At 41.9% G+C, this 21,901-nt stretch overlaps 1 protein-coding gene across 2 annotated transcripts in view; it reads right to left on the bottom strand.

Annotated features, from left to right (window-relative positions):
- LOC112981268 (sodium channel protein type 5 subunit alpha-like) overlaps positions 1 to 21,901 on the bottom strand; it is a 164,994-nt gene that overhangs the window by 112,568 nt on the left and 30,525 nt on the right. For both annotated transcript variants that reach the window (XM_064505711.1, XM_064505712.1), the window contains exons 5-8: positions 19,286 to 19,349; positions 6,185 to 6,326; positions 4,362 to 4,559; positions 127 to 309 (exon numbers count right to left, since the gene is read on the bottom strand). In XM_064505711.1, coding sequence (XP_064361781.1) covers positions 127 to 309; positions 4,362 to 4,559; positions 6,185 to 6,326; positions 19,286 to 19,349 — 587 coding nt within the window. The remainder of the gene's footprint in view (positions 1 to 126; positions 310 to 4,361; positions 4,560 to 6,184; positions 6,327 to 19,285; positions 19,350 to 21,901) is intronic.

Raw genomic sequence — 21,901 nt, 5'->3', positions numbered from 1 at the left:
AGTCATAATGTCAAATATCTGATTCTTCCTTACAGACGAAAGTTTCAGCTTTAATTGTCTATTCAGAGCTTGGCCTATCCAGCAAAGTACACTGTGAAATAAGTGGCATTTCAGACCATGGCTTACCATTCTCCTCTGACCATCATCATATTCGGATTTGGGATTCCTTTGGTCTTCCCCATACTCTTCTGTCCCCAAAGACTTCTTTTTCTTTCGTCTATTTCTTCTTTCTTTAGCATTTTTGGATGCTAAAGGTGACATTTCCAATGAGCTAAGTGACATTGAATCAATTCCTTTAGCAGCTAGTGCCTAAAAAAAAAGATGGTAGAAGGTGCAAGATGTATCATTTGGGTTTAGGATGCCAGTGAGAACTAATCATTATTCTGTTCAGCAATTATTTTTCACTATAAGTTTTAGGTTGTATAGGAGATAAATTAAAAATTCTAAGTGATCATTCATCATAAAATTATCTCATTTGGCTGGAACTTGTCTTAATGTTTCTAACCTCCCCACTTAGCCACGAGGAGAATATACAACAAGTGCAAGCAAGCCAAATTCCTAGTATAAATACACATGTGCAGGTCATGCTGCTACCCAGATCTACTCCAAATCTATGATGGAGCATTAAGAATGGCCATATAAAATCTGATTTATGTAGGACTCAAGGACAAGGTCCTCCTATGTTTCACTAGAAGAACAGCCTGTGTTTGCACATCCGCCTGTGTGCACTGCACAGATACTCCCCGGAGTAACACTTGTGCTTCCAGTTAGAAAGATCTTGACTTGGAGAATGACAAAATTAACCTTCCCCTGAACTTAAGCCCCTCGAACTGAGAAAGTTGGACAGGAATGGAGCCGCGCTGGCTGCTGGGAGCTTTCCTCTCCTGCCCCAGAGGGATACTGCTAACTGCAGGCAGTCCAGCTGACACTTTTCTGTAAACGCTTATCCCAAGCAGCAGCACAGACAGCTATGATCGGAGAAAACCACGGGCTCAGCTGGAGATAAGGTGGACTTCGCTACCTATGTGCTTCAGTGCTGTGCTGGGTATCTTATGGGATCACTGCGGGAACTCGCTGATAACGGGCAATCTGCTGGAAACCCAGCAGAAGCCAAATTCAAAAGCCTGAGCGCACAAAGCAAGAGGCTTGAAAGCAAATGAACAGCCAAAAGGAGGAACCCGTATACCCAGAGAGGAAGCTGCAGCCTACGCTAGCAAGCTGGATGCCTGTCAGGGTATGGGTGGGAGGAAAGTGAGGGATCCTCTATCAAGACAGCTCTAAGCACAATGCACGAGGTCAGGTTTGGAGAAGCCACTGTCTCAGCAGTATCAACACCTCAGACCCAGAGACAGGCCCATTTGCAGAGCCCCAAGTCATAATACAAAAAATGAGTGATTTTTACATATATATATTATATGTATATAAATCTCTCCGGGTTCCCAAGAACAGGAGAAACCTATGAATCCTCAATGCTATTGTCTGTAAGCCACCAGAATCAAACAGGCAATCAGCTCTCCGCAACAAAATACTCCCTTCCTCCCACAGGCATCAGTCCAAGGAAAGTGAAGGCACTTAACAGTCATGTAAAGAATCAATCATGTATTTCAAGGAGTAGCGGTAGCTCTATCAAGCTGAGAATGCAGCAAAACTTAATTCCTGTGGGAAATACCTTTCATGTGCAAGCTGCTTAGAGCAGAGAGGAGAAGGAGGGTTCAGACACTGGTCTAGGCTATTGTTCTTTTTTTTGAGTCAATTGATTTAATTGCTATGTTCAAGTGCTTTCTCCTCATAAAGATTCAGCTAGTCTTTTGGTGTTAAGTTCAGGTTTAGGAATGCGTTAGACCAATTGTACAAATTGACTGATAGTCTCCAAGCAGGCCTATCAATTATATTTGTGCTCCCTTTGTACTGCACAACGTAAAAGCTGATGAAACAAGTTTCAGTTTTTCTTTCTGATTGCCATCATATTTTATTTATCTAGAAAATATTGTAGGTTGTGCTATTTGGCTTGTTGTACTCTCACTGTTAATCAAGGTAATTTTCAGTTTCTTAGCATTTTCTTCCCTATTGCTTGGGTTGAAAAGTTTCTACCCTCTGTGACTTCTTTACTTGTTGAAAAAAATTTTAGTCCGGATTGTTTCTCGTCATGGAGAATGTCCCCACATCCAGCCTATCCACCCTTTCTGTTTTGTTTCCCACCAGTGTGCTGGACAGTCTCCTGCCCCTCAGGCACTGCATGCCGTAACCCACTGTGTTAGCTCCAAGGAAACACCTGGGACTGGACCTGCACAGCAAGGATGGGCGGTGGCTGGACAACGGGGCAGAAGCTTAGCTCAGGATCTCTGACATGGAGATCATGCAGGGCACAGGCTAAGGCTCCCAGATCCCACCAAACATCTCCTGTCCACAGACAGGTACAAAATTATCCCAATCAGGAGTCAGCCTGCAGGATGCCCACAGACCCTTGAAGGTGGCAGCAGCAAGGTGGTTCTGGAAAAGATCTTGCTTTGCCCTAGCTGCCTGATGGCATCACGGCCAGGGACAGCTGAGGGCTACACAGTGTAGCAGACCACCCAGTTCACCTTCCTCAGCCTTCTCTTCAGGATATCTAATTTGAGTTGTTGGGGTTTGATTCGTAGAATTACTCAGCTTCACATGAAGTCGTGGAGAACTGTATCCTGTAGATACAAAGTGACAGGCGATAGTGCCTAGGCATCTCAGACACCCGAAAACCAGCGAATATGTTTGACTTTAATCTCTCTTTTCCTAAGTTTCCTCTCCATAAAATTGAGATAGTACTCCAAGAGTACTGCAGATACACATGAATGTTTTTGAAGCACACAGAGTTTATGTGGTGACGAGAGCCACTGAAAAAACCTCTGAAGATGTTAGTCATTTTGTCTTTGAAGCAGGCTTTGAACGAAATGCCTGAATAAGGAACAGCATGCTTGAGTAGGCCTAAGGCTACATGGCAAATGATGAGAAAGTGAAGAGCTGCTCTTGAGTCATGCACTGTCCACCCTCTGTACTGTGTAGGGCACAGGAAAAATTAGACATCATCATGTGAGAAAAGACTACTTTATAAAGCATATACATAAAAGGAACAAATAAGGTTTTCATAAGCAACCTTCATTTTGGCACAGTCTGACTTTCAGAGCTTAATGTTCTTTTCTTGTGTACATATGTGCAGGCTTAACTGAAATCAAAGTCATCAAAAGGAAATTCTTAAGTATCTTTAATTACAGCTGGGGCTACCAGAGTTGACTGTTATTAGGAAGAGCTCTGCTGGAGTCAAAACACATGAAAATTTGTATAAAATAGGTGTGAGTTGGAGCTCAGCTTACTCCCTAAGGTTATGGCAGAAAGTTATTCTGTTCAAAGCGCCTATATATGGACTAAATTGCATCTGCAAAGTAGATCTCTAAAAGGACTTAGTCAATGCATAAGCCTCTACTAACACTTTGTCAAGGATGAATTGTATTTTCTATTTTCTTTCCAAGGATTTAAATGGGCTTTGGATTAGGCCCTGAAGCCATACATACCCAAAAGAAAATTATGTATATTAGTTTATATTGTGTATCAAGGATTTATTTCTCTGAACTACAGTGCCGCGTGTTATTTCAGACTAATTTTCTTATTGTTTTCTTGTTCACAGCACCTAAAACGTTCTCTTCAGCTGGTTAATAAAGACTTTTTACCCCACACAAACCACAGGCAAATTAACTAGTGCTATTAAGACTATATTGTTACAGCCATGTTTTGGCCTCCCTGTTTTGCTCAAACTTACGACACGACATTAAACCCATATCCTTTGCATAATGTGCAAAACTTAACCTCGAGATCTGCCTGTTCATTTGTTCAGGTACAAAGACATATACGTTTCAAACTGGTTGCCCTCCATCTTTATCTTCTTTATGAGGCAATTGGGTGTTAATGACTATTTGAATGAAAGAGAGTGGAAATGAACAGGAACTAAAGTGCTGGAGGAAGAATATTCAGCTAGGGCTGTGACAGAGCTACCAAAATTGCTGGTCTGTGCTCAAATGCAGATGTAGTTATATCATCATGAAGACGTCTTTTATGTCAGCCAATATAGCTTCCTCTGCTGGTATGGGCTACTACAGTTAAACTGGTACATCTGTGGATATGTAAACCCTAAAGGGCCCCAATTCTAGCAGGAAGAGCCATCATTTTTCTTTTAGAAAGGACTGTAATAACTCTGTCCTGGATGACAAACATTAAGCTGTTTTCAAGCAAACTCTTATATCAGTGATCAGATAAATGTAAAATAAAGAGAATGTGAATCTCAGAGTACTGACTGCTCAAGTTACTCAAGGCTAATCATGTCATAGCTTACAGACCTCCTGCTCTTTCTTTAACATCTCCATGGCTTCCCGAAACTTCCTTTCCTTCTCCTCTGTTTCAGCAATAGTGGCTTGGTTCTGCTCTTCATAAGCCATGGCTACAACAGCCAGAATCAGGTTGATCAAATAAAATGAGCCCAGGAAGATGACCAGCATAAAAAAGAGCATGTAGATCTTCCCAGCAGATCTGAGAGTCTGTAAACACAAAAATTAAACGGCTAACATTTGCTTACAATGCTTTCAAACAACAACAAAAAACCCCAGCTTTCATAAAACGTTTTTAGAAACTTAGATTTACGTACTATTGCATTCTGTCCTTGTTAATAGCCTGAACAGAATCACTTTCAGGACAAATGAAAACCACATTCAAGGAAATAACCTTCTCATAAAGAAATCTTTATGCTGCAGTCAAACAATTCTATGTGCCTTGCAGTAAAATGCAAGGATACTTTCCTCCTTTGCCAAACACCTTTGCTGGATTTCTTTGAGAGTAGATAACCTTACAATCAGCTGCAGTGAAAGCTTCCCTCACATAGCTCAATCTATTTTTGTCCCATGTATAGAGACTTTCCAGGTAGCATTCATCTTGTTTCCCTTTAGGTATCTACAGTCTCGGTCCCTTTACAGCCAGTGGGGAAAAATAGATATTTTTAGGGTATAATTCATGTGAACTTTTTAGACATCTACTTCAGGATAAGAACCACCATATTCTGGGCTCCATCGACTGTGTTGCCTGGTTCTCCACCAGATTTATAGACATAAATGGAATTTAGGGTAACAGGCTGAGCTTGTTCTGGGTATCTCCCATGGTCAAGGACCTGATGCTAGTGATAGAAACCACTGTCTGCTATCATAGGGTCAAAACACAAAAGGGCTTGGTGTTATTTGCCATGACAGTTCCAACCTTCTGGAGTTGTACGTAAGTTCTGCACCAAGTAAATGATTACAATTGTTTAAAGAATCTTTGATTTCATTCTGTTTTATTTTTTCCTGAAATAAAATTGTATAACGGACTGCATGTGAGGTTGAAATCCTCAGTGCCTTCAAAGATGTCCACCTCAGTACCTTCAGAGTAGTATCTGGCAACGCTAGCTCCCCTGATTTCCTTAAGAGTATCCTTCAGTTTTGGCATTTTTGAGATGCAGAAGCAAATCCTCAGTGGCTTCATGAACAGAGCATGTAATTCGGTGCTGAATATTTACATTCAGTTTTTCTGAGCTTACATACATTTTAACAAATCTATGCTAAAATGAGTATTTACTACCAGACAACCTTGCACACAGGACTGTAACTTAACTCTGAGTCCAACGGCGCCCCTGGCTGTTAGGCCTCCCTGGGGAAAATTTTGCCGTAGGGAGAACTGAAAGGGTGCCAGGTGGTCTCATTGTCCAGTGAATTTGTGTTCATTGTCACATCTTGCAAGAAGAGATATACCAGGAGCTTTTCTAGTCTCTTTTTTTTGAGCTAGACTCAGAAGAGTAGTTCATGTTACACCAGCCACCAAACAATCATTAAGTATTGATGTGATGATCTTTATTAAGTGGCAAACTTCATTCAGATTTAGGTAAATTACTCATTCAAAGCTTCTTTCCCTAAGTACCAATTTTCTTCTTCCTCCCCATACACCCAGTTTAATGTCTTCTGGTATCATCACTCCTAAGAAATTAATTGTAGCAATTGATGGTTCTTGCCCAGAACACTCAGAGAACAGTTCATCTAATGACTATCTTTTTTTTTTCTTTTTTTAATTATTGTATATTTAACTGTAACAGGAGATGTGTTTATTTTATACTTCAAAAATTTACAAAAAAATCTCATACCTGTTGATAGAGACGTTCCCAGTAATCCTGAGTCATAAGACGAAACAAAGAGAGAAAGGCCCAGCCAAAAGTGTCAAAGCTTGTGTAACCATGGTCGGGATTTTCCCCAGCCTTCAGGCATATATATCCCTCAGGACATGTGCTGAAAAATATGAGACAATAAATAAAGCATATCATAGATGGCTTCAGTGTGGAGGAACTGATTTTCAAGGGATCATACTGAACACTTTCAGTTATAGGCTTATAGGTAAATTCTTCCACTGGGTGAAAACACAGGAAACACAGACAGGTGTATGCTAACTTCACAATATCAAAGATCTTTGCAATATTATTTTTTATTTGAAAAGACAAACTGAGAAATGATAACCATAGCTTGAGCTGCAATGGCAAATGAGTGCCTAGTATTTCAGATATTTGAAATAGTTAGGAGTTAGAGGCTTAAGCAGGGGTTTAGTGTTTAAATATCTTAGCTATCTTGGCAGTCATTCCTAATTAAAATCATAAACTAGGTACCTTCTATGACAGTTCTGGGTACTACTGTGACGGTGAACAAACTTTTCAGGTTTTGCGGTCTGTCATGGACTGGACTACATCAGTGTACATCATCTGAGCATCTTCCACACCCTCACTCACCATGCATCTATCCTCTGCTGACCTTGCATCCACCCTCTGGAAGGACCAAATCTTTAATCTAAGGTACTCAACCCTTTGTTTGAACCACCAGAATAGCCTGGGATGATGATATCTTTTCTGTTTCTCCCAGGAATTTTTTCTTCCTGTGTGTCTTGCAGATTCCCTTGTTAAATGGCATACAGGTGGCATGACTATCACTGACTCTCATTAAACCGTGATACTTCTTACCATTAATGTTCTAACCCTATACCAAAAAAGAAAAAAAAAAAAAAGAAAGAGAATACTCTCTGCTTTACAGCTAATGATGGTACTATGTAAGCACTCTGTTGCATCATCACATGAAATGTAAGGTGGAAGAGACAGCCTGGCTCTCCCTGTCCTTCTCTCCCTCACTGTAGGCAACTGCGCAATAAATGTTTAATCAAAAGATCTGCCCCACACACCTCCAGCACAGCACAAGCCACCAGACACTTCCCAATTATAATAAATCCCCTGCAGGAAATTTAAGACATCCAGTAATAGGCGAAACCTTACTGCTCTATAGTACCATAAGAAATAAATATGAGACCAAGGCACTGCCAATGCCCTAAAGTCCTGCAGTATTAGAGAATTTGTTAGGTAGGAACTGCCTAACTAGCTGGAAAGTGGATCTCAGCAGAACTTTCAGTTTCTGTTTCTGTTCTCCGTAGGCTTCAGATAGGGAAGGTTCGGTGCAAATTCCAGTTGACACAGCTAGGGATGGTCAGGGATGGTTAGGGAAGGACAGGGCTTGCGAAAGCACTTTGACAGAGACCAGAGGCATTGGCAGAAACCAGCCTCCGAGCAGGAGGTTGCTAACAGAGCAATCCTCTCTGCTCTGCCACGTGGTGAGCTTGAAACTCCAACTGTCAGAAGGAGGAATCGAGGTGGTCTGAACTATCTCCAGACAGGCTGATTACTGAGTAATATCCAGTCACTTCAGCTGAAACGACACTTCACCAGTCTTGTGGAGTGTGTCCAATGCGTACAGCTTTTAATTTTTTTTCCGCCACTAATAACCCCCAGAGTGTTTCAGCTGCTGCTATTTTTTAGCAAAGCAGAATATTGCCATAAATCAAACTGAAAAGCAGCAATATAAATAATGAAAAGTAATAATAATGAAATAGTAATGAAATGCCACCCAAAAAAGAAATTGATTCCTCAGGAAGCAGAGTGTGTCTCAGTATAAAAATCATGCACTTTTTGAAAAGACATAGCAATTATATATTGATAGAGATCAAATCTTTACAGCACAAGATAGCAACCCTGGACTGCATGTTGAGATGAGAATACATTGCTATAGGTTTTGAAGTTAAAAATCTCCTACAGTGTCAGCCACCAACATTAGACACTCAACAACACTTTAAGAAGCCTAATCTAATATCATTAGTCAAGCACAAATTTTTAAATAAGTCTGCTTTGAACACTGGAAAAGGAATAATGATGCATTGAGAGATGTCACCATGTCCATATTTGCAGTGGACTATAGAAAGAGCAACAAAATGAAGAACTGTTTATGTTTAATGAAATATAATATATGTGTGGATATAATAAGTGATTCTGTCAGCTTAGGTAGAGCCAAGCTAGTTTAAATCAGTTGAGAATTTAGACATTAGTAAGTATATCTCACAAAGAAAGAAAATAGAGACACTTAATTTTTTCGCTGCCAACCTAGAAGCGCCTCGTCCCAGAGCTTTCCTGCTTTGACTTCCTATTGTTTCTGGTCAGAGACAGAGTTGAGTAAAAATTACAGTAGCATTACTGAGTTAAGAAAGAAGAAAATGCAGAAATTCCAGCTGTGGGTTTTTTTTTTTTTCTTTCTAAAACATGCATATGCACTCTGAATTTCTGTGGTATATCCATGCCCTTGTTTGCAGCAGCCTTTTAATTAAATCTCCCATCTCCCAAGGGCAGCATCTGCTCTCAGGATCTGCCATTAGACTTCCGCCTCTGATGTGCTGCTACAACCTACAGTGCCCATGACGTGTTGCTGACGTTATCACAGTGCTCCGAAAAATGGATCCTCTGGATTCCTTAAAAAAAAAACCCTGCTCTTCTCACTTGTGCTAAGACATCCTGTCCAAACAGGACATGAAAATCCTTGTAAGACTTGGTTCTTTTCCCATGAGAAAATGACTGCATTGATACAATGCACTTGGCTGGAAACTTAGTCCAGAGATGGACTAAACTGGATTATGGAGAGATGGATTATGTCCAGAGGTGGAGAGATTTTCCTTAATCTTCCACTGAAGACCCATCCCAAGTGGCTCCACAGAGCTGGTCTCATTGCTTGGATTTTGAAGTTATTACTAATGGTTGAGTACAGCTGTGATAGACTTGAGAGATATCACTTAAGCCTAGGTTGGACTGCAGTTTGGAAATTAAGTTCCACCTAAGATAAATTGGCAATATCTTAGGCAAAATGGAAGTTTTGACATTGTTTTGAATGCAAGCAAGACATTTTCCTCTCAATTTCTTCAGGCCGCAAAATCTCCCCAATCACCACTCTGAGTAAGTGAGCACTGTGGTCAAAAGAAAGGGAAAGATTGGGAGTATCTGCACTCAGATCTTCTCTCATATGAACTTGGCACCACGAGATCAGAGTCTACAGACTCTCAGAGTCACTGCCAACATTGCTGACCACGGAGACTCCATTTAGAAGTAGATTAGAGCACCTGCTAAAAGTAATTTTCTACAATTGCTTGGAAAGCCCTAGGAAATGGAGATGCAACTCCTCTTACTATGAAAGAGAACAAAGGTACCTCAGACTAATATTTTCTGTTCATAACACAGTTAGTACTTTCTTCATGTTTTCATGTCTTTACGTGTCTCTAAAACCCTTTCCACTCAGCAACACATTGCTGGTGTGAAAAGAACTGTCTGACTCTGCAATGAATGCATGTGGTACTCTAATACTATGTTCAGCTGTAAGAGCATTCAAACGAGGTGTTTTCAGCATGAAAAGCATGAACTTCAGCTAGAAAATGCTATTAACATTAGATCACATCCCTCTTATGAAGACTAGACACTTGAGACAAAATCCTTTACTTTTCTACTTCTCACACTTGCTCACCCTCTTTTGTAGCCAACAGAAGTGATAACCCATGGGTTGTGGGGAAACTTTAGAAACATGGTGAGAAAAAGAAAATGCTGCTTCCTAGAAAAATGCTCTATAGAAATGTAGGTGGAAGACTCCTACATAAGAATATTATTCTGGAACTGACATCATTTCCTCCAAGAACTTTTCTAAGGAGTGTCAGGATTTTTCTGAAGCATCTAAGATAAATGTTAAGTCTTCCCCTTTGGATGTTTTAGCAAAGTCTTTAGCTTTTGTTACCTACAGAGAAGCATTTCACAGGATTGCACTCTCCTCAGATGCACAAGGATGGGCGATGACAACAAACTACATAAATACAACATCCTTCACAGGAGCCTTACAGGATGCTGTTCAATTAATCACAATAAAATTAGTGTCATTGATTCAGAAAAGTTAAAAGCATCAGTCTACCTACATATCCATCAGGCTGTAATCACCATTTTAAGCTGGCATTAGTACAGGAAATTAAAGAACATAAGAAACAGCTTTGTTTTAAGCAACATAGATTGGGAATGCCAGAGAGTTATAGCTGAGGGGCATAATTACAAAAAGGTCTGGCTTAAGAGTTTAACCTCAGCAAGCCAAGTAACCTGCTGGTCCAGACTGTAGTGGCCAATACGGCTGTGCAATAAAAGAAGATTTTTAAACAACCATGTGCTGGATTGTAACATTTGGATCCTGGAAATATAGAGAGTGTTGTTACTAGGTATTTGCAATAAACAGCTGCTAATGTCAGCTATGACATCAGTAAGGTAAAATCTATACTTTGATGTTGCTTGCAAAAACACACTATACCTCGCTGCATAGAATTGCTTATATAATGAAGCAAAAATTGGAGAGAAAGAGAATCTCCCCACCAAAAAAAAAAAAAAAAAGAAAAAGAAAAAGAAACCTCAAAAAGACCCCAAACCATATTGCAATAAGAGATTTTTAGTGTTTCTGCTAAGGACACAGCCTGAGGCCAAGAATTCAAAATAACAAGCTGAAAAGTTTAGAGTTGAAGTCTTTGGCACATGGTTAATTCTAATGGAATGAAAACCACCCCCAAGTACAATGGGATTTCAAAGTGTGGAAGTAATAGCTGGAAGGAGAGCAGGTACCCATGGCCTCCAAGGCATGCTGATGCTCACGTCCTTCGACCTGCCTCTTTGTGCTTAGGTCCTCAGTGCCACGAAGGAGAGGCCTGAACCTCCCTCAGGACACAGGTCTCAGTGCTTTTCTCTGCACTTTCCATGTTTTCTTCCCCTCCCTTTGCTTCAAAGGAAGAAACCAGCAGTCAGACAGGGAGTGCGTGTCGGGCAATGCTTGCAGGGTAACAAATAGAGATTCTTAAGCTAATTTTCACTCTTACCTGACGGGATGAAACTACCCTTTCTGAAACAGGACACGATTTAAAAAAAAAAAACAACAGGGATGTTGTAAGGGTGACTAACCACGTAGGAGAAATGGACTGAAAGGGAGAGAGCCCAGCACCATCCCGGCCAGGGCCAGGCATTGCAGTCGGTGGGGTTTGGTCTGCCTGAAGCTCGTAGGTCACTCTCCTTCCTCTGTTCTTTCTTGTTTCACTATATTAAAGACTCATCGTAGTTAAAGGGTCTGACTTACAACTCTCCATTAATTACCGTCTAAGGCACTGCAAGAGCTAACACTTGACTCGCAGAGGCACATTTCACATTGGTTAGGCCTGACTGCAAGCCCCCAGCAGCTCTCACTCCAGGTGCCTGAGGGGTCAGAGAGAATTTGAAGGGCAATTTTCAAAGCAAGTGGTGCCAACAGTCTGAAAGGAGGAAAGTACAAGCAAATCCAACCAAATACTGCGGAAAAAAATAATAATAAAAGACTTCAGAATGAAGGACAACGATCAAGTGCTGCCACTGGAGGAGCAAATGGAAGGAGACTCACAGGAGCAGGCTCGCTTACAGGCTCAGAGCACCCGCTGACCTGTGCATGGTACTGGCTTGCACACGCAAAACAAGTTTCAGACTCCCCCACTGGCTACGTGTTCAAGCGCATGGAAAACCAATGGTTTTACACTGAGATATCAACCCCTCTGCGCGTACGTGCAAATAAGCAAGAGGAAAAACTCCCTCTGCCCCTGTGTGGCTTTCTTAGGCTTCATGCAGCAGCAAGGTAAGCAAACTCGCATGTTTCCTCATGTGATCAGGTGGCCAGACACTGGATTTGCTGCCTATCTCGTTAACCAAAATGTAGGCCAATTATCTATCATCATAAACAAGATGATAGATTGCTCTTTAATGAAGAACGCAACTCACAGTCAGTCAGCTTCTCTCACAGGGCTGATGAGCCTATTACAGCTTTGGCTAAGAGGTAATAGCTACCCATCCTTAAGAACTGAGTGGATTTGGATTTAATCCCTACTCCCACTATTTAACTAGAGACATGATCTTCCAGATACGCAACTGATCCCTAGGAGTGGAGACTATTAATGTTGCCTCTAAAATCTGTAGCTATATAATATAAAAAAAGTTGCCCCCTACAGCCCCTGCAGCACCTTTCAGGTGACATACTTGCTTTCTTGTGATTCTTATATGCATCTGAGAGACTTCCTCACCATGAGCAAGCCACCCTCATCCTAATATCATTGTAACCAATAAGAGTAGAGAGAAAAGCTTATGCCATTTACATCAGAATCTAGTTAAACTCATTTAAGATATGCTGTACAGTCTGAAGGACTGATATTGCGTATTAAACCAGGGTGTAATTGGGTCATAAGCTCTAACAGTTTAAGCAACACAGTTCATTCTTCACAAAATACCATCACTTTGGTGATATTTAAAGCAGTCACATTTGGGAACAGAAGCCCCTTCCTCACTCCGATGGTCTTTCCCACCTTTCACCAGCTGCCCTGTTGGACCGAATCTGTTAAGTGTTACAAACACATCAGTCCATTAGGCACGTGCCTACACTCCCAGGTAGCCCATTCCCTGGGATGGGCCCGTTCGTGCCTAAGTAAGTCAAATGCAAGCTCTACCAGACTGGGCCCCATCAGAAAAACTTGCCCTTTCAGAGGTGACTTGTGACTAGTTGTTTCTCCTGACCTTTCCCGTTCCTGACTCTCCCCAACAACACAATATATGCAACTACAAAGACCAAGCCAGGTCTTCATCCCAGCCAGTTCATGGACTGCATCTCTGCAATACCACCCCTCCCGGCCAAGCAGTCTCTTCTCACCCTACTTGTCCAGCGCCGAGCACAACGAGGCCTCAATCAGAGGCCTTTTGGTACTCAGACAACACATAAAAATGATAACAACACCGGCTTAGGCTCAGGCAGCTCAGAGCTGCGGTGGTCCTGATTGCCAGCCGTGGAATAAAAGCGATGACTCTGGGCATAATTCCCTGCGTCGGGTCCGCAATTTCCAGCGCGGCTGGGGTCGCCTTGCACGGCATGCTGGCTTTGTAGCCGGGCACTGACGGCGGTGGAGGAGCACGCTGTCTGCCACGCTCTTCTGGCGCGCACGCGGGCTGCTGCAGGCACTCGGCCTGCCAAGGACCGCCGAGCGCTGCAGCGGTGGGGACAACGCGGGAAGCATTTGACGGCAGCACCGCTCCTCCGTGCAGCGCGTTTCATCTCTGTCCTCGAAGGGCGTGATAAGCCTGTGCAAGGAACTTTAAACCGCTGCGTGGAGGATGTATTAAAGCAAAGGAATGTTTTTACAGTTTGGAGAGATCAAAGCGCTGCATCGCTCTACGTGCCCTGAGTACTGCCGACAGCGTGTTGGCATGGAGAACTGCGCGTGGAAATGTTGCTTTTGGTACTCATGGTAACTACGAAAACAGGTATCTGGTGTGGTTTCATGTTCTGGTATTAATTACCTTAGTAAAATGCCACAACACAACAAAAGGATACAAAGCTTTTCTTTTTTTCTCCCCCCCCTCCTTCCTAGTGATGCTGTAGAAAGAGTTAGGACTCCCTTAAAAACTTTGTGGAGTATTGTATCACATGGTCCCTTCTATGGGCCCTACAAGCAATAAGCTCAGTGACAGCAGGATTTACAAAACTGTACAGAATCCTGCCCCACTCTGTACATTACATTAATGTACCTTGTTAAGAAAAATCAAGGTCATAGGGAGGATAAAGGTAGCTAAAGTTTCTATAGCAACAGTTACTAGGATGCAGTTGTCAAAGGTGCTTTCTTGTTACATCCTGAAGTAGCTTTACTGGCTGCCTTTCCTTCCTGTTCACTAGTCTATTTGGTAATATCAGTACAGACACTATGCAAATGCACTTTCATTGTCAGTACGATCTTGTAGACTATTCCTGCCCACGAGCTGAAAATACAGTACATATCATGTGAGAGGGAAGAAAAAAAAAACAAGTTAAGCAGTCTGACCTTGAGATCTGAAGAGGATACAATTGACTTAAAACACACATACTTTGCTGAAAAAGCTGGCTCCCTGTTGTAGTTAGGACTGAAAAAGTGAAAAGAACAAAGAGGTAAGTAGCTCTTTTTCTGCTTGTTTACTTTGCACATTCATAGCATTTTGCCCATTTCTGTTTCTCCTAATGGACAAATTTCCTTGCTGTTTCTATTGCTCTTCCGAACCTTCAGGCTCAGGAGAAGAAAAACAGCCGTCTAAACACAGTAGGAAAATGTCCCGGTGAAATTACAACAGCATAAAAGTGGAACTGCTTTAGAGCTGAAATATATCTTGCTTTTCTGTGGACAGATAATTCCAAAATGCTGCAGCCCCCTTAAGTCTGACAGGAAGAAAGACTCCATGGTATTGGGCATCTTATCAAAATGAATGGTTAATATTCAGCAATAAGGAGCACGCTGTAATTACACTGGCGGCACAAGTCCGGTCAGTGCAGCATGACGCATAACGCTTTCCGCAGACCACTCTCTAGGGGAATTGGTCCAGCGATTGCAGCAGGGCAATACCTGGCAGAGGTGCTGCTGATGTTCGGTTGCATCTAAAAATAGGGATCAGGCCATGTCTCCCATGTGCCCTTTGAAGACTTTCTGGCCATGTTGCCTGGTGTTGACCATGTGCCATCACTCGGGGCAGGAATGAAGTACCCAGGCCTGGTCCTTGAGCACATTGCAAAAGAGTAAAAAAAGGATCTGGCTACGGGTTTTGCCATTGGCAGTATCACCCTAGAGCTCCCCATTAATACTTGTCGATATATGGCAAGTTTGCCCTCAAGGGCCACTTTTGCACGGTAGGGTATAGCACTGCTTGCTGCCAAGGGGCAACTCTACCATCTTCTCTTCCCACAGCGCTTGCAAACTGATGCTCTCCCGGCTGATGCTAACACTGGGTTTCATGGAGGCTTGAGCAGCTTTCAGCTCCTGCTTTTAGCTAAGGTCTTCCAGCCATTTCACCATTGTACTGGACCTTCCTCAGGACTTCAAACAAGGTGCTCAAAGTTGGATGAGCTGCTAAACTGGGAATTAAACAGCAAGACTTAATAGGAGAATTTGTAATGCCTTTGAAAAATCAGAGTAACTGAAATTTCCCCATTTATTTTAACCAAATTGAATCAAAGTAGCTGAAATGGCAAAGAGAATCAACTGGGATAAATCCCAGGGCAGCCATAGCTAAAAGAACATCCAAATCTAACTCCAAAACTAGAACTAGATATATGAATAATTCTGTAAATACCACTTCACATTTTTTGTTTAAAGAGGCTTGCTGTTAGCGCCACTTCCAGTGTCTGACCAATCTCTGACACACGTCTCAGAGCAGAGGATTTTTCCATTAACGTAGTGCTCTGAATGTGCTTGTTGTGAAACACTGAGCACGCGTCACCAGCATTCACTTTGAGCCAAAGAACATCTTTGATCACAATCATTTGATTTTCTCTCTACTCCAAACATTACTTCTTGTTTCCACTGGACTCTTTGTTCCTGGTAAATACAAAAGCAAATTCTACTTGTTACGGCAGTACATCGAGGGGAAAAAATGCAGTCGGATAAACAAAACAAAAACAACACAAAAGTTCTATTTGATTAAGTGAACAAAAATCAAATTTCAGGCATCCGGAAGAAAGTTTCTGAGGTATCACATGAGAAACCCCACAGTCAGGTTGGCCCTGTGCAGCCAAGAATTATGCCCTCTCCCTGACACTCCTGCCGTGTCTCTGCAACGTGATTTTTAAAGAAGCTCCTCAAGGGTGCTTGAGCACACCTGAAACCATAAATAAATATTTTTTCTTCCATCTGCCAGGTAAAGTACTGGAGACACATGTTATGTTTGCTGCTGCTGAGTGACATCCATCTATTCAAATCCCTTCTGAACTAAAATCAATATTAGCTAGATCCATTACCTCCTGCTTTATTGGCAGTTTGGGTGCTTGTTCAGAAAACAGTCCCTCCTAGTAATGTAATAAAGCCCCCACCTTTGAGATAATTAGGTTGTCTGTGATATAGCATCCACTGATGATCATTTCCCTGCTGATTTTGGCCTGCTGTTCCAGCTCAGGTTGCAGTCTCCATCACTAAAGACTCTTACATCAGACCATCTGAGTCTCATCACCTAATAATTGCCATAGTAGATTTATTTAGATTTTTTTTTTTACTCTTCTATAATAACAGCAACCAGCCAAACCTCAGAGTGTCATTAACTTGCTTTTAAAAATGCACTAAAGTGGTTTTGTCAATTACCTCGAGATTTAATATCTCGGCCACAACACAGATATCCCTCACTCTAACAACAAATCCCTGCAGGAGTGCACGCATGACACCACCCTTCCCCACGTTCCTCTGGGTCCTCAGCATACCCCGGAAGCTAATAAATTCAGGTTATTCCAGAGCAGGGGCAGCAGCAAGATCCAAAAATGCTATGAACTTGCAGACGCTGCCTTGCCAGCTGTCTTCCCCTGCTCCTCTACCTGACCCATTAGCCGGTTCCTAACTTAGAGGCTCTCACTCGTCATTAATTGCATCGCTAATTGATAGGGGAACCACAATCTGAGGTACCCACTCACTCCTAACCCACCTCCCCTGATCCTGTGGTGCAGCTTGTCACAAAAGATGTCACCTTTTCAGACCGTGTGTTTCGCTGTTGAACTCACTTGCTCTTTGGCCATGTTGGGCTTTGACCATGAAAGGATATGGGAAAACAAGTCCCACTTTGTTAGATACGTCAGCCTGTAAATGATGGTCTTTCCATCCTAACAGATATGAATACATGACTTTAACTTCACTGAGGCCTTAGAATTATCTTCTTAATGACCTTCATTTCTTTAAATAATGGGAGTGGATGATAGGCAGGAACTCAGTGCAAGGTACAGCAGATGATACAACACTTTCTAACCCTGAGCTAAAAAACAGTGGGAGTATTTGCTCCCATTCTTAGGCATTTAAAACCAATCCTTAACCTATGGTATGAAATACCTATCTAAGTCAGCAAGAAGCTGAAGAGGAAAGAGCTGATGAGCAATGGGAAAACTGGTTCTCCCTAATGGCACAAACACTGATGGCTTTGATACATCTATCAAAACAAGTGCTACGACTCTGGGCCTGGGGGTGATGTTTTCCTCTTCATGGTGGTCTGGAAGTTCTTCTCTTGCTATTTTGGGATGTGACTCTCCCAAAGCCCTAGGGGTTGCAGGGGACTTGCTGTAAGCAGGACTTCTTGCTGACATGTCACAATTTATTGACTTTCTAGGGAAGGAAACAAGGTTGGTTTTGCTGAAACCCAGTTCTTAAATCCATACATCCTTCTGTCATTTGGGCAATTCTAGAGCAATAGTCCTTCAGCCATGACTCACAAACTACACATAACATAATGAGCACTTTGACATTGCTTGTGACATTAGCAGCCTGCCACCAGCACAGCTCAGGTCATCAGGGAGAACAATGCATAATATTTCATGATGAGCAGCATATTGTTGCCATGTTGAACATTTCTTGCTCAATATTACTGTCAATAGGCTAGCAAAGGCTGAAGTCCACTGCCATAGGTAGACTGCCAAATCCCGGGATCCCCAGGAAATATCCCGGTAGGCTTGGAGTCCAGCCTGAGCCTGGATAAATGCAATGTATTACAAACAACAAAGCACTTAATTAATGAATGCTGACATTGTACCTTCCTTGGAACAAACAAAGAGGAAAGCATGGCCCTCTGCCCAAGGAGCTTACAGTCTAAATTAGACTGGCAATACAGATCAGACATGCAAGACATGCAGAGGGAAGGCTGACACTTCAGTTTATCCTTTGTTTTATGTAAATACAGATATAAACAGTGGCAGCAGAAAGCAAAGCTTCTCTCTCTGGCACCCCATGGCTTTTCTCCCAGTCCTGACCACAAGCAAGTTTATATTTTTTCTTGCCTTCATCTGTCTGCTGTGTCCTTGTGCATGCATACCTGTTTTCACATTAAGTTCTTCCTACTTTAATCCCCAACTTTTTCACTCATTCACATTTAATTCTACCAACTTAAAGCATTGTCCTCTGAAATGAGATCATTTCACCTTCTTCCCTAACCTGACACAAGCCCTCGCCTCCACCCCTTTGTTTCAAACATGCTCTCATATTTAGATCAAAAGCTCATCCATCCCGCCAGTCTAAGGTTTCCTTTCATCCTTCTCCTACAACTTCCAGCAGCCAAGAATCTCTGCATGGATTATAATCTCCTCTGGCCCACGGGAGACCCCATCTCTCCCCATCCCAGCTCAGCTCTTCCTTGTCCCTCAAGTTCACAGGAACCTGCCAGATCTAATCGCGCACCCAGACAATGCGCTTAGAGGCTGAGGACTGGATGCAGAAGGAGCAGTTTGTATCTACAGGTGGCAAGGATATGAAAGAAGTCCTTTACGTAGAGTAAATCAGTATACTACAGTAATTGTTCTGGATCTCTTTGCTGCCTATACTTTGAGAAAAGGAAACACGCATAGTCTACCTGAACTGTGCACAACAGTGTATGTACCTTCCCCCTTCAAAGGCACGTTGGTTTGGAGACTAACAAGAAACTTGTGTTTATTAATTTGTTCATCCTCCTTTGCCAAAAGCCAGCAATTCATTATCAATCTAGATTCCCCGTAGCTTTTCTGTTTCATCTTCAATTTCCTTTAAAATACTCTCCACTTAGCCAAAGCATTACTTAGTCGTCACTACTTTCTTAAGGAGAAAATTAAATGCATTGAACAAGAGCTGTAGTAATGCCCCTAAAGATTCTAGGCCTGAATAAGTGACACATACAAACTTCGCTTCCCTGCTGTTCAGAAAATCATTTTACTATGCATTATGTTGTTATCTTTTCTCTTATTACTAGTGACACAAGTAAGTTGAAATGTCTGCTTCGTGCTGGTGAGAAGTGGACAGAACTGAAAGAAAACGTGGCAAAAAAATAAAACAGAAGTGAAGATATTTTTAAAGCACTTACCCAGCATCAGTGCTATTGCCGCAAAGTAACACATCTTCTGTACCATTTTTTATGAAGTAGTTCACTGCAACGGAAATGAAGAAACTACTTTTTAACAAGTACTTTCCCAAAATGATAACATTCACATGTATTATCTATGTGCATTAGCATACACAATAGGAATAGTAATTGAGAGATCTGATGAATTCAATGCTTTTGCCTTGTTTTGCTAATTTTAACTTTTGAGTTGTAAAACACAAAGATATCTTTTAAAAGCTGTTTAAGTAGCTGCCTTTTCTATTAAAAAAGCTGACCCATTTAATAAGGTGGCAGCAGGGCTGTAGGGATGAAGGAAACATCATATAGGCATGCTCCTAGCTGCTGTAAATGAGAACGATGCTGCTGAATTCCATACAGCAATGCCTAGTGAAACCAATAAATCACTTTGCTCATAACTTTTAGACTCTGAATAGATGAGATATATATTAATTGAAGTTTGTGACAGAATTTCTTGACTCATAGATTAAAAAGGTAACCACCTATAAGATAAAAATGTAATAATATTAAAAAGGCATCCCATTCCCCCAATCTGAGAGGTTCTGTTCACCATAGAAAATAGACAGTGAAAAGCAATAGAAACATAAAAACACACCCTTTTAAAGATCAAACAAGGAAGTATTCATAAATACAAATATTTATCTATGCAGCCATCTGTAATGCCAATGGAGAGAGACAGACACTTCTCGAGGGACACTGAGAGCAGCCAGCTAAATTTTAAGTGCTCTAGATCATTCCCTGGTTGACTATCAATGAGGCTTAAGGAAATTAGCATCCCAAGGCTAATGAGAGCCTTTGTGTACACACTCCCCCTCCTATCCCCCAGCCAACAGGGAAGTCTAAAATTCAGAGAAACAGAACAGGAGGCCAACTTCTCAAAAGGATTGGCAAAAACAGTTAAAAAGAGAGGATCTGAAGGAAAGAAATGTTCTAAGGAGCATCTCTCAAACCTGAAGGGCAGCAAAGAAGAGAGGATAAAAGCACTGATTTAGAAACATAACAAATGCAAGACAGGCCAAAAGGTTATTGATAGAGGATAGAGATACTGGTGTGCTTTATTGCAGCAGGACATGATGCCTTGTTGACACAGGACACGATGGTGGCAGTCTTACGCAGCATGTGTTTGTGAGCAGAGGGGCCTCTGCAGATGATGCTCAAAAGAGGTTCTCCATTCTAGGCTAACCCTATGTTGTGAAATGTTTTAAAAATCAAGAGTGACAGCTTATCCAGGCAGGCTATGCAAAGAATGCTCAATGGCTCAAGCCATCGAACAGATGTGCTGTGGCTCTCTGAGTAAGCTGCGAGCAGTGGAAAAGCCCTGCCCTGATGCATGCCAAGAGGGAATTATTGTCCATGAGCTTTGTGGTTACAAGGGCATGTGATGGTGTTCACAAGTCATCACAGTATATATCCTGCTCAGACTGTATGCTTTTCCACTTTATCTTATATGTGGTCTTTCTATCTAAACATCTTGACTGACAGCAACGTAAAGGTATTCGATATGGTTAAAGATCTGTGAACCATCTCCACAGAGAAGAGGAGGTTGAGGGGTTACATTTGCTATCGCTTCCCAGTTCTGCTGGTGAAAGACTTCTGCTGTTTTCAGGACAGATGGTGTCTTATTTGGGATATGTACAGCTAGTGATACAAACCCATTAGCCTCTTGGATAAGGGGGAAATATGGGACAGCCTTGCCATAGACAATAGAGACAGACAATCAGCTGCAGAGGTTGTGCACCTTGTTGAGATGATATCACTACATGGGGTACCCTGAACTTCGCAAACATACACAACTCCCTGGGAATTGCAATCTTTCATACTTTAAATGCTGAGATCACAAGTGGCACTCTAAGCTGATCTGCCCCACAAGACTTTAAAATTTCACCCAGTAACTCCTGCAGAATGCCATGACTTTTGGTTGAACTATGGTATCCTTCTAACAAGGAGCCCAAGTCTGATTTAAACCTGAATCCTTGAATTCATCACATCTCTAGCTATGATCTCTGTGCCTTACGCTTGTCTTGTCTTTTTGCTTATCTTTTTTGTTTCAAGTCCCTGAGTGATGCTATACAACTCTTCCTCGCTATGTGTCGACCTCTTTCTTTTAAGTATGACTGCAGCCCTGGAACACAGCGCCAGTCCATTGAAGACTGAACCAACAACTCCTGGTCAGCTGAGCCAAGAGATTAGCATGGAGTCAGAGCATGGAAGCAAGGAAGGAGGGGAGATGTGTGTTCAAGCAAGAAACAGTGGTGTGGGTGAGCTTTCAAATCTTAAGAACACACAAAACTCTGTCATCTGCTGCTGACTTAAACATTTACATTTCTAAAACAAGCAATATAGTAGATGCCAAAGAGCTCTATGAAATGCATGCTGAGGAATCAGTGCTTCAGTGCTGCTGGGAGAGATTATCTACACCATGGAGTCTGCAACTGTGCAATGAAGTCTTGCAGTGACCGTGCCAAATTTCAGTCTGAAGAAGAGCTAATTACTAATTCACTACTGATAAATGAAGGGGGGATTAGAGTATTATGCTTGAAGAGAAAAATTGTTGTATTATCAAAAATGCTCACAAAAGTC

Source organism: Dromaius novaehollandiae, chromosome 2, assembly GCF_036370855.1.
Source record: "Dromaius novaehollandiae isolate bDroNov1 chromosome 2, bDroNov1.hap1, whole genome shotgun sequence".
Lineage (NCBI taxonomy): Eukaryota > Metazoa > Chordata > Aves > Casuariiformes > Dromaiidae > Dromaius > Dromaius novaehollandiae.
The sequence above is the reverse complement of the archived record's forward strand: the minus strand, read 5'-3'. Positions and strand labels throughout refer to the sequence as shown.